At 41.9% G+C, this 13,948-nt stretch overlaps 1 protein-coding gene across 1 annotated transcript in view; it reads right to left on the bottom strand.

The window, feature by feature from the left end:
* Positions 1-13,948, bottom strand: part of galnt14 (UDP-N-acetyl-alpha-D-galactosamine:polypeptide N-acetylgalactosaminyltransferase 14 (GalNAc-T14)) — an 89,595-nt gene that overhangs the window by 17,676 nt on the left and 57,971 nt on the right. The window contains exons 4-6 of the mRNA XM_044049888.1: positions 9,139-9,206; positions 6,305-6,370; positions 3,128-3,249 (exon numbers count right to left, since the gene is read on the bottom strand). Coding sequence (XP_043905823.1) covers positions 3,128-3,249; positions 6,305-6,370; positions 9,139-9,206 — 256 coding nt within the window. The remainder of the gene's footprint in view (positions 1-3,127; positions 3,250-6,304; positions 6,371-9,138; positions 9,207-13,948) is intronic.

Raw genomic sequence — 13,948 nt, 5'->3', positions numbered from 1 at the left:
ATCTTCAAGTTGAAGGACAACTTTTTTATCGATGAGCCAACGTCACAAATGAGAAGTAGAAGCAAATTTTCACATAGACTTTCCATTAAAAGGAGTACTTTAACAACTGGCAGTCGCCCCCTGGTGGCTATTCTATATATCTTTACTTCCACATTGGCATCTTCAAGTAAACCAGAAAAGACTGTGTCTAATTTTTTTTTCCACATTACAGACTTTACCAACGGACATCATAATCAATCAGATTAAATGCACATTTAGTTGATATTTATGTCCGGCCATTGCGGCGGGTATTGTCTCCTGCAGCTGTAATTTGCTGATTCATACTTTCTACAACCATCACACACACACACACACACACAGAGAGATAAAGAGAGAACGTATAAAAATGTGGGGGAAATATTGAGCATCAAACATATCCCTTAATCGTGTTTAATCATCCATGTTTGGTCACATGACTCTTATGGATTTAGCTTGGTTATTGCCTCCTTAACCCTTAAAAAAAGAACCACGAGGACATAAAAAAACAAAAAAACAGATCATGTCTGCTCATATTTCTGCACTGATGGCACCATTTGCTCTTTAAAAAGGTTCCAGACCTGAGCTCCTTGTTAAATCACGGCGTGTCCCTCTGTTAGTTTGGCCAAATGGCTGCATGCGTCTTCAGCCGCTGATATTACAGAGCAGGTGGAGCCGTTCTGGACCATTAGCCGCAGGGTCAGAACAAGGGGACACACAACAGCAGCAGCAGCAGCAGCAGTAACAGCAGTAACAGCAGCAACAGTAACAGAAGCAGCAGCAACGGCAGAAGTAACAGAAGCAGCAGCAGCAGCAGTAACAGAAGCAGCAACAGTAACAGCAGCAGCAGCAGCAGCAGTCACATTACAAAGCACTGCATCTGCCTCATAACAGCCGTTAGCGTAATGACAGTGTGCAGCACTCAGGCTGAGGCGTCCGCGACATTAGCGTCGTAATTGGATGAACGTTATTCTCAAACGGCTCAGGAACAATTTCTCTAATTTTCGGGCCATTTCTTCTCACTTCTCTTCTCCTCCGCCCGACGTAATTCATTACTAATCATCACAAGAATAATGTAGTAATAAAGTGCTGACTCATGTTTTCCTGGTGTTTGGCGTAATATACTTGAAGAAGACGCTTTTTTGTGACATTTGTATCGTGATATTCGCCCCTTGGCGTTTTTGTACATTGACGTTCTTGATGTTTGCACCTTGAATTTTTTGTACCTTGACGTTCTTGATATTCGTACCTTGACGTTTTTGCACCTTGGCGTTTTTGTACCTTGGCGTTTTTGTACCTTGGCGTTTTTGTACCTTGACGTTCTTGATGTTACATTACATTGACACGTTTTAGTACTATGACAGCACCGTGCCTGGAAGTGTTGGTACCTTGGCGTTTGATACCTTGGCGTTCTTGGCGTTTGCACCAGCAAGTTTTAGGTGCCTTGGTTCTTAGCGTTCTGTAACGTTTCCATACCTTGATGTTCTTGATGTTCGTACCTTGACGTTTTGTACCTTGACGTTTTGTACCGTGATTTTTTGTACCGTGACGTTTTGTACCTTGGCGTTAAGCACCTTGGCGTTCACGAGATCCGCTGTGGCGTTTTAAAACATGATGTTTTAGTACCTTGACATTCACACCTTGAGATCCGCACCTTGACGTTTTCGCACCTTGATGTTTTCGTACCTTGGCGTTTGGTACCTTGGCGTTTTTACGTTACCTTGGCGTTTTAGGTACCTTGGCGTTTTCGTACCTTGGCGTTCGCACCTTGATGTTTTAAGTACCTTGACATTAGTACCTTGGCGTTTTTAGGCACCTTGACGTTTTCGTACCTTGACGTTCGCATCTTGAGATCCATACCTTGATGTTTTGCACCTTGATGTTTTTGCACCTTGGCGTTTTCGCACGCTGAAGTTTTCGCACGCTGAAGTTTTCGCACATTGACGTTTTCGTACCTTGACGTTTGTTTTGTTACGTTAGCGCAGCTACATACGTGCCATTACCTTCATACCAAGATGTCCATACTGTGATGTGCTGTTAGTACCGTTACGTTGTATCATACCTCAGAGTTCATACTGTTATGTCTGTAGCGTGACACGACCGTCACACCATGAAGTTCATACTGTTAGCAAAGTTTGTACCGTTATGTTTGTATCTTGACGTTTGTACTGCGATGTTCGCACCATAACATTCTGACCTTAACGTTCGTACTGTGACAAAACAAAAACACAAGTTGAGCCGAACTTTGGGCAAAACTTTTCCATCTTAATCACTGAGACAAACAATTATTTTGAGGGGAATGGAACTTTATAATAGTCTTTGAGTTCTGCCTGTGTGTGTGTGTGTGCGCACACTCTGTTTATACCTGGATCAATACCTCATACATTTAAATCTGAATATATGACTATAAAATGACGGCAAAGACAGTGACAAATGACCCATCTGCACACACACACACACACAGGGACAGGGAGCGTGAGCATGAATATGGATGACGCTCTGGTTTTGTGTTCCACTCACAAACACATCACACTCTGTGCTGGTTTCACTTATCGATCGCTGCCGTGGAGACGGAGATCAAAGGTCTTTAATATCAGCAAAAACAACAACTGTTGACACGACGCGCCGCAGCAGGAGGAAGACGAGGAAGAGGAGGAGAGAAGTCAGGCGAGGTGAGAAGTGAAGGAGACGAGGACAGGAGGTGTGAGCACAGCAGAGCAGAGGAGGTATGAATCCAGACAGCCAAAGAGAGGGTGATTGGAAAGAAGTGATGAGAAAAGGGAGCTGACAGCAGGTGGGAGGGCGAGAGCAGAGAGGAGAGCGGGAGGGAAGTGGACAAGATCAGAGCTAAGAAGAGAGGGAAAGAGACGTGAGGAGAAAAGAGGGGAGGAAGGACGACACTGGAGGTGAGAAAACAAAGTGTGTGTAAGGACAGAGAAGGTGATGGGGGAGGAGAGGAGAGGAGAGGAGAGGAGACAAAAATGGTAACAGAGAGAGCAGCACTTATTTCTTAATGAGAGGCAATCAGAGCGGCGGCCACACACACATACACGTACACACACACACACACACACAGACAGACAGACACGCACACACACACATGTGTGTGTACCTGTTTGATCCTGTGCAGCAGAGGAGGCAGCCAGTCCTTGTTGACCTCACAGTGACTGTCCAGGAAGGTCAGGACTCCGGCTCTCGCAGCATCAGCTCCTCTGACTCTGGACCTGATCAGACCTGACCCACACACACACACACACACAATGACTTGTAGTTAAAGCTGTAGTACGTTCTTTTCTATTCCACTCATCGCTGGGCGACATATTACTGACATATTAACGTCCACATAATGCTTCTAATATTCACTATAATAAATGATGATCACTGTAAGAAACGTCATCACAGACACTTTATCATGAAAATAAATCAAATCTAAGAGCAGATCTTGTCTCAGTTCAACATACTAAGATATAATATATTATGTTACATATAGATATATAATAATCTATATGATATTCATAGGTCTAACACTCGTGATGTGGAACAAACACAGCAGCAAAGTACAACAGTGACTTACAGTGAAATAAATAAATAACTAAAGAAGGTGAAGCTGATCAAACATGAAGCTTCACAGCTGCTGAATCCTGATTTTTACACTCGACCAAATAAAATGGATTATTTTCAGGAATAAGACGGTGAATAAATCAACTGTCACGCTTACGAGCTGTGACTATCAGACACACACATGGACGCACACACACACATGGACACACACACACACACACACGCCTGTGGCCAGTAGATTAATAAATGATAAAATCCTGAACGTCAGCAAAAACCACAGAGTTCATAAAAATAGATGAAATCGTCTGGTTTGAAAAGTGAAACACGTTTTTCCCTTAGTGTCCCCTTGAATTCCATGTTTTCCCTTAATTTCCTTGTTTTCCCTTAACATCCATGTTTTTCCTTTAACGTCCTTTTCCCCCTTAAATTCTTGGTTTTTCTCTCAGTGTCCTTGTTTTTCCTTTAACATTCTTGTTGGGGGAAGTTGGACAAAAGTAGCAGTTCACCACCAGGGGGCGACTCCACTGGCTGCAGGTTAGAATGTAAGATTGAAAGTGATGTCAGCTGTTAGCCGTTACCCAAGAATGTTTTTTAATATGGTTTTTTTTCTGATTAATTGAATTCACTCATTCACTCATTCATTCACTCCATCACTCATTCACTCCTCCACTCCTTCATTCCTTCAGTCTTTCCCTCCTTCCTTCCTTCCCTCAGTCAGCAAAGAGGAAAATCGATGCAGGGCTCTTAGAGTTCCTGTCAGACATGAACACAACCTTTTAACAGGCCCATCACACTCTGCATACAAGTGTGTGTGTGGTGTGTGTGTGTGTGTGTGCGTGTGTGTGTGTGTGTGCGTGTCCATCTGAAGTAGCAGAGGGAGTGGAGGTTAGCGTCAGGAGAAAAAAAGGCTGATTGCAGTGGTGTTACAGAGTGTGTGTGTGTGTGTGTGTAAATGAGCCTGTTAGGAGGTCTCCTTGATGAGGGCCAGTGTTCTCTTCTATTTGGACTAAATGGTCTAATCAATACTCCCTGACATGAAGACGTAGTGTGTGTGTGTGTGTGTGTGCGCGCGTGTGCGTGTGTGTGTGTGCGTGTGTGTCGGTGACATTGTACGAGAGGCTGGGAAAGTTTCACGCCACAGCGTTAAGGCCAAGACTCAGCCAATTAAAAATCCCATTTCATCCTCAATAAGGCTTTATTTTCTGGATGGACGGACACACACACGCACACACGTCACACGCACGCACACACAGGACAGATCATCTACTCTGATATTGTGATAACTATCTGCACCAGTGTCCTCAAAAGTGTGTCCATTTTCTCCGGTCCTCACTGGACCCACTGGACCAGTTTGAGGGTAAATGAACGAGCTGTGTTTCCATTTCACCTTTTTTTTCCCCTGAAAATAAAAGCCATAATTCTGTAAAACGGCTCCACCCCTGGCTAATTGCACTCAATACCATTCTAAGTCGCTTTGGATAAAAGCGTCTGCTAACTGACATGTAAAGTAATGTTGAAAAATGTGGAAATGATCATGTTTTTCAAACGTCTTTGTTTTTGTCAACAAACACAAAAATGATTCTGTTTCAATGATTTCTTTGTTTTTATGGAGCAAAGAATCTGAGAATTCAGACTTTTTATTTAATCTGAGAATCCTGACTTTCAACTCAGAATTCTGAGATTAAAGTCAGACTCAGTATTCTGGGTTATAGAGGTAATATTTGACACACACACACAGACAAGAGAGTGACACACGCAGAGTTAACCACGCCCTGTCCACACCCTGTTCGTGTCAGGAGTCGATTCAGCCATTTTTAGTTCACTTTAGTCTTGGCTCATTGGGAACTTTTTGAAATTGTCTACATCAGTAAGTACAGAAGAGCATTAGCACCACGTGTAACAAAAAAAAGAGTTGAAAGACCTCTCAGATTAAAGAAAAAGTCAGACTTCTCAGATTAAAGGAAAAATCTGAATTCTCAGATTAAATAAAAAGTGAATTCTCAGATTAAATAAAAAGTCTGAATTCTCAGATTAAAGAAAAAGTCAGACTTCTCAGATTAAATAAAAAGTCAGAATTCTCAGATTAAATAAAAAGTTAGACTTCTCAGATTAAATAAAAAATCATATTTCTCAGATTAAAGAAAAAATCTGAATTTTCAGATTAAATAAAAAGTCTGAATTCTCAGATTAAATAAAAAGTCAGACTTCTCAGATTAAAGAAAAAGTCAGATTCTCAGATTAAACAAAAGCCATACTTCTCAGATTAAACAAAATGTCAGAATTCTCAGATTAAAGAAAAAGTCAGACTCCTCAGATTAAAGAAAAAATCTGAATTCTCAGATTAAATAAAAAGTCTGAATTCTAAGATTAAAGAAAAAGTCAGACTTCTCAGATTAAATAAAAAATCAGACTTCTCAGATTAATGAAAAAGTCTGAATTCTCAGATTCTTTGCTCCATAAAAACAAAGAAATCATTGAAACGGAATCATTTTTCAACATTACATTTCATGTCATTTAGCAGAAGCTTTTATCCAAAGCGACTTAGAATGGAATTGAGTACAATTAGCCAGGGGTGGAGTCAAACTTGCGACCATGATGTCTTTCGCACACAGGGTACCGGTATTAACCACTGATCCACTCCACCCCCCTCAACATTCTTTGATTTTTAAAAACCGAACTTTTAAATGAAAACATTTATTTATAAATAACACACGCCACGTTCCTTCACCTTCTCTCTTGTTGTTGCGCAGACACTTGACTTTGGGCAGTTTGGTGAGAAGCTGACAGTCGCTGTCTGAGAGAAAAGAGAGAAACAAAACATCGTCATCATTTCTATGAAGCAAATCAAATATGGATTTAAACACTTGTACACTTGTTCTTGGACATTTGACGCCCAGTGGAAGTGTGAGACGAGAAAAACTAAACGTCCTTCAAAGCCTGACTATAAAAGTGAAGCAGGATGACAGAGTGAATTCATGCTCGGGGTCAAAAAACTAAAATAAATCAGTGTAAAACAGTGGGATTAAAGTAAGATATGATGGTTATTAAATATGAACGTCACAGAGCAGCAGCAGCAGTAACAACAGCAGCAGCAGCAGCAGTAACAGCAGCAGCAACAGCAGCAGCAGCAGTGGCCAGCAGTAGCAGTAACAGCAACAGCAGCAGTAACAGCAGCAGCACCAGCAGTAGCAGCAGCAGTAACAGCAGCAGCAGCATAACAGCAGCAGCAGCAGTAACAGCAGTAGGCATAGCAGCAGTAACAGCAGCAGCAACAGAAGCAGTAACAGCAGCAGCAGTGTGGTAGAAGGGGAAATGAAGTCATTGTCCTCGTGTAGATCAGAGGTTTGACATATTTGTGTAAAGTCCTGAAAACAGCCTCTGCTAATGCTAATGCTGCTGCAGAGAAAACTACACCTGTACTGCAGAGAAAACTACACCTGTACTACACCTGTACAGGAAAACTACACCTGTACTGCAGGAAAACTACACCTGTACTACAGAGGAAAAACTACACCTGTGCTGCCTACACCTGAAAACTACTAGAAAACTACACCTGTACTTACACCTGTAGAGAAAACTACACCTGTACTACAGAGAAACTACCTGTACTACAGAGAGAAAACTACACCTGTACTGCAGAGAACTACACCTGTACTGCACCTGGGAAAACTGTACTGTACTAAAGAAACACCTGTACTACAGAAAAACTACACCTGTACAGGGAAAACTACACCTGTACTACAGGAAAACTACACCTGTGCTACAGGGACTACACCTGTACTACAAGGAAAACTACACCTGTGCTACAGGGAAAACTATGAGAAAACTACACACCTGTACTGAGGGAAACTACACCTGTACTACAGAGTAAAAACTGGTACTACAGAGAAACCTGCAGAAAACTACACCTGTACCAGGGAAAACTACACCTGTACTACAGAGAAAAAACTACACAGAAACTACACCTGTACTGCAGGAAAAACTACACCTGTACTACAGAGAAAAACTACACCAGGGAAAACACTGTACTACAAGGAAAACTACACCTGTGCTACAGGAAAACTACACCCTACATGTACTGCACCTGAAAAACTACACCTGTAGAAAAACTACACCTGTACTGCAGAAAAACTACAGGGAAAACTACTGTGCTGCAGGGAAAACTACACCTGTACTACAGAGAAAACTACACCCAAAACTACAACTAAAACTACACCAAAGTACCTACAGGAAAACTACCTGTACTACAGGGAAAACTACACCTGTGCTACAGGGAAAACTACACCTGTACTACAGGAAAACTACACCTGTACTACAGAGAAAACTACACCTGTACTACAGAGAAAACTACACCTGTACTGCAGGGAAAACTACACCTGTACTACAGGGAAAACTACACCTGTGCTACACAGAAAACTACACTTGTACTACAGGGAAAACTACACCTGTACTGCAGGGAAAACTACACCTGTACTACAGGGAAAACTACACCTGTACTACCTGCACTGTCCAAAATCTAAACATTGTGTGTGTAAAAAGCTGTGTTTCCTACAGGAAATGACACATCCACGACCAAACATGAGTCGGCAAAATCACACACATACGGAGGAGAACCAACCTTTTTTTAAAGAAACACAATCTCCTTTAACCCTTAGTCAGCAAATCTAACTTTTAGCGAAGAAAACCATTCACAGCAAGAAATGAACCACTCACTCTCCCACACCAAAGACCATAGAGAAAATCACTGCTTTTGGCAGGGACCCAGGAACTGCTGGTCTACTGCTGCCCCGTGTGGTCACTTTGTGTCACTGAATGAATCTGAATGAAATTCACGGCTTGTAATGACATCTGAAGTGCACTGCAGAGTTCTTGTCCATTGAGCTGCCTGCTCCTGTGTTTCTTCAGGTTTTCTTAGAACCTTTGACTTTTCTCATTAAATCTTGAACTCAAAAAGTTCAATTCATCACAGGATTTGAACTCTCAACCTCAGACACACAAGTCTTACTCTTACAGCAGATGCTATTCTGCTATTATTACATATATACATATATATAATATATATATACATATATTATATATATATGTATATATATCTTATATACATAAATGTGTGTGTATAGCTATGTTAACATAAACACAAGATAGACTGTATCAGGGTTTGTTCTCACTTTAAAAATCTCTGCTTTATTTTCTCTGATCGCTCAAATTCACTCTGACTTTGCGTTTCCATGGCGATGGAGCAGCTGCTGACGAGGCTCCATTATCTGACCTTTGACCCAGAATGAAGACTTTTTTTTTCCATCTCCATTGTGATTGTGAAAGTGTGAACACAGCTGCTTCTGTTCTCTGACCTGTTCATGTGTTCATGTGTGTGACCTCTGACCTGGAAGAGAACATTTCCAGCGTGTTTTAATGTGTTCATGTGTTCACATGTGCATGTGTTCACATGCGCATGTGTTCACATGTTCATATGTTCACCTGTGCATGTGTTCACATGTTCATATGTTCACAAGTTCATGTGTTCACGTGTTAATGTGTTCACATGTTCATGTGTTCACTCACCGTCGTTGCTGAAGTCGTCCACCAGGATGATCTCATGAATGAGATGAACTGGAGTTCTGTTTAAAACGCTGCAGAGAAACCAGAGAAAAAATGAAACGATAATGACGAGCAAATGCCAACATACAGACACACACTTGCACAAACACACGCAGACACACACACACACAGGAACACACGCACACACACTAAACACCTACTGGCCACACACAGACACACACAAACCTCACACACAGGCACTCACACAGCACACACAGACTTACACACACCATCCCTCCACACACCACCTACTCAAACACACACACAGACACACACTTCCACGCTTTACACACACACACACACACACTCCTTCACACACACACTCCACTCACTTCAAACTTTCTTCCACACTGGGCACACACACTCACTCACACACAGACAACACACTCACTGCACGCACTCTGCACTGCACACACTCACTCACTCCCACACACACACTACTCACTACTCACTCCACACACACACACACTCTGAACACACACAGACACACACTCCCACTTTCGCACACACACTACTCACTCACTCCTTACAAACACACTCACACACACTCACACACACACACACACACACACACAGACACACACACACACACACACACTCACACACACAGACACACACACACACACACACACACACACACACAGACACACACACACACACACACACACACACACACACACACACAGACACACACACACACACACACACACAGACACACACACACACACACACACACACACACACACAGACACACACACACACACACACACACACACAGACACACACACACACACACACACACACACACACACAGACACACACACACACACACACACAGACACACACACACACACACACACACACACACACACACACACACACACACACACACACACACACACACACACACACACACACACACACACACACACACACACACACACACACACACACACACACACACACACACACACACACACACACACACACACACACACACACAGACACACACACACACACACACACACACACACACACACACACACACACACACACACACACACTCACACACACACACACAGACACACACACACAGACACACACACACACACACACACACACACACACACACACACACACACACACACACACACACACACACACACACACACACACACACACACACACAGACACACACACACACACACACACACACACACACAGACACACACACACACACACACACACACACACACACACACACACACACACACACACACACACACACACACACACACACACACACACAGACACACACACACACACACACACACACACACACACACACACACACACACACACACACACACACACACACACAGACACACACACACACACACACACTCCACACACACACACACACACACACACACACACACACACACACACACACACACACACACACACACACACACACACACACACACACACACACTCACACACACACACACACACACACACAACACACACAGACACACACACAGACACACGCTCAGGTGCTCATGAATCCATTATGTGTGCGCTGCCATATGAAGCAACAACATATTGAAAATGTCAGCTTAAATTTCTGTTATGAAAACGTACGACGACGTGGTCTCAGAAGAAGAAGAAGAAGAAGAAGAAGAAGGAAAAAAAGAAGAGAAAAGTATTTCATTAAAGGCGAGAATTGAAACATAAAAAATTCATAACTTTTTACCGGAAGAAAATGAGAAAAATGTGTTTTTGTCCTCAGTGAGTTTCTGCTCCATTTTATTTCTGCTCCTCAATAAACCAGCGTCTGTCTGTCTGTCTGTCCCTCTGGGAGGAGGAGGAGGAGGAGGAGGAGGGAGGAAGAAAGGAAAGAAAAAGAGGGCAGGGATCCAGCACAGGAAGGAAAGAAAGAAGGAAGGAAGGAATTTCTGAAAGCAAAGTTTTTTCAGTTTCCTGTAGGAAAACCTAACAAAGTCTATGTCAGGTTAAGTCGATGATGTCTTCATCTCACTGTGAGACACACTTTTATAAAGCACTCACTCTCCCACACCAAAGCCCAGAGAGAAAACCAGTGATTTTAGTGGGACACAGGAGCTGCTGCCTCGTGTGGTCACTTTGTGTCTTTACATAAGTCTGAAATCACACGTTTGACCTCAGTGATGGAGGCAGCAGTGGAACAACAACAACAACAACAACAACAACAACAACAACGCTGGTTCTCTCTAGAGAGTGAGTGACACAAACAGGTGAAATAACGACGTGAATGACTCAGAGAAAGAAAGAAAGAAAGAAAGGAGGTGAGACTGACTGATGAAACTATAAACAAATCGGGTGAAAGAAAGAGAAAAAGAAGGAAAGGATGCAAGGAGGAGGAAGAGGAGGAGACAGTGAAGAACTTATGAGTGTGGAAGAAGCAGAGCCTGAGAGGAGGAGTGATGATGGAGGGATGATGGGGGACAGGAGAGAGAGAGAGACGGTGAGACGTGAAAGAGACAAAGAACCCTGATTCATCAGGAGAGACGGATGAACGGAGGGAAGGAGAGAAGGTGAAGAAGAAAGTTAATCTGTCATTTCTGACGTCTCTTTTTCCCTCGTTCTTTACATGTTTCTTTTCTCTTTATTTCTTCTTTATTTCCATTTGTTTATTTTCCCCTCCTCCTTTTCACGCCATCATTTTTCCTTTCTGTCCATCTATCCTCCTCTTTCCATAACTGTCCTTCATTTTTCTTTTCTCTTCCGTTCATTGCCACTTTTCATTCATCTCTACTTTCTTCTTTTCCTTTATTTCTCTTTCTCTTATTTCTGTCTTCACTTCTTTACACTCGTCATCATTTTTTCTCTGTTGACATTTTCATTTTTACACATTTATCTCTTTTTTTCTCCTTCATGTTTTTCTTTCTTTCCATTTTCTCTATTTTTCTCCCTCTCATTTCCCCGTTCTGTCCATTTATCTTCTCCTTTCTTTCCATTTATCCACATTTTCCCCTTCATTTGTTTTCTTTTCTTTGCTTTATTTTCCATTTATTTCTCTGTTTTTCCTCCACATCTGTTCATATTTGTTCTTTCTCTACATTTATCTTCTTCTCCTCTCATCTGTGCCTATTTCTCTTTTTTCTCTCTGTATCTTTCCTCTTTTTTAACGTTCTTCACTCTGTTTTTACTCTTTTTTCTTTTTCCCTCTTGTCGTTCTTGTCGTCTGCCTTCTCTTATCTATCATCACTCTATCACAGACATGGATGGACACACTTCTTCATTTTACCCTCCCTCTCTCTCTCTCAGGGTCACAGGTCGTCGCTCACAGTTCAGTCGTTGAAGGACAGAAATAATCTTGTGACTCTCGTTCTCTGAGTCTGCGACGCTCGCTCACATAAACATTTACAGATTATTAATCCACTTCAGATAATCTATGTTCACAGAACTATGTTTACCTTTGTATCCAGACGTGCTGGAAGAACAGAGTTACACATGTTTAATCTGATTAAAAGAATTCCAACTTTAATCTAAGAATTTCTTTAAATTACATCTTTTAGGCAAGAATTCTATTTAATCTAACAACTACGAAATTCAATATTGGGATTCTCAGCATTCCGACTTTAATCCAAGAATTCCAACTTTAAGTATTCCAGATTCCAAATTCAATCTAAGAATTCCAGATTTCCAAATTCAATCTGAGAATTCCAGCTTCAATCTAAGAATTCTCAGAATTCTGACATTAATCCAAGATCTAAAAATTCTCATAATTACGACTTTAATCTAATAATTCCGACTTCAGCCTAAGAATTCCCATATTCACAAAATTCCAACTTTAATATAAGAATTTCTCCAAATTCCAACTTTTAGCCAATAATTTAAATTTTAATCTAACAATTCCAACTTCAATCTAGCAATTCTCAGAATTCTGATTTCAATCCAAGAATTCCAACTTTAATCGGAGAATTCCGACTTGGATTTAAAGAATTCTGCATTAATTTAAGAATCCTCATTTATGTACATTTTAAATGCGGCACTGCTGTGGATTAACCACCAAAAATCTGATTTATTCTCTTTAATGTAAGACAAAGCACTTGTGTGTGCGTGTGTGTGCATACGTGTGTGTGTGTGTGTGTGTGTGTGTGTGTGTGTGTGTGTGTGTGTGTGTCTTCTTAAATCTGTCGTGACAGAAATCCTGTAGCAGCAGCAGCAGCGCGGAAACCCTGATTCAGCCGCTCGATGTTGTAACAGTCAGTGATGCATCGCTGTGTGTGTGTGTGTGTGTGTGTGTGTGTGTGAAACGCACACACACACGTCTCATCACAGCTGATCTACGGCCTCGCGCGCGTGTGTCGCTCCATCCCTCGGCTCAAAGGTCAGTTTGTCGGCATTAAATACGACGTAATCACGGCCAATCTGCAATAATCTATAGCAAGAGTTTCACTAATTACAGTGTGTGTGTGTGTGTGTGTGTGTGTGTCTTCCCGGCATACTGTAAATGCAGCAAAGTGATGATTTGTGTGTGTGTGTTCGTGTGTGTGTCACCACAGCTGGATGTGAGAAGAGGGATTTAATCTGTTAAACTGGTAAAATACGAGGAACTTGTAGATAAACAGATGTTTTTTTAGTAAAGAATGAGACAGAAGAGGAGCGCTCTCTGCAGAGGAGATCCATAAATCCACTTAATGACCTGCTCCTAATAAATCCTGACTGATTAGTGGGGCTGGGTTTTAAAGGTTCTGCTGAAGCAGAAAGTGCTGAGCTGGTGCTGATC

This window comes from Solea senegalensis, linkage group LG17 (assembly GCF_019176455.1).
Source record: "Solea senegalensis isolate Sse05_10M linkage group LG17, IFAPA_SoseM_1, whole genome shotgun sequence".
NCBI classification, from domain to species: Eukaryota; Metazoa; Chordata; class Actinopteri; order Pleuronectiformes; family Soleidae; genus Solea; species Solea senegalensis.
This window is presented reverse-complemented; position numbering and strand designations above follow the sequence as displayed.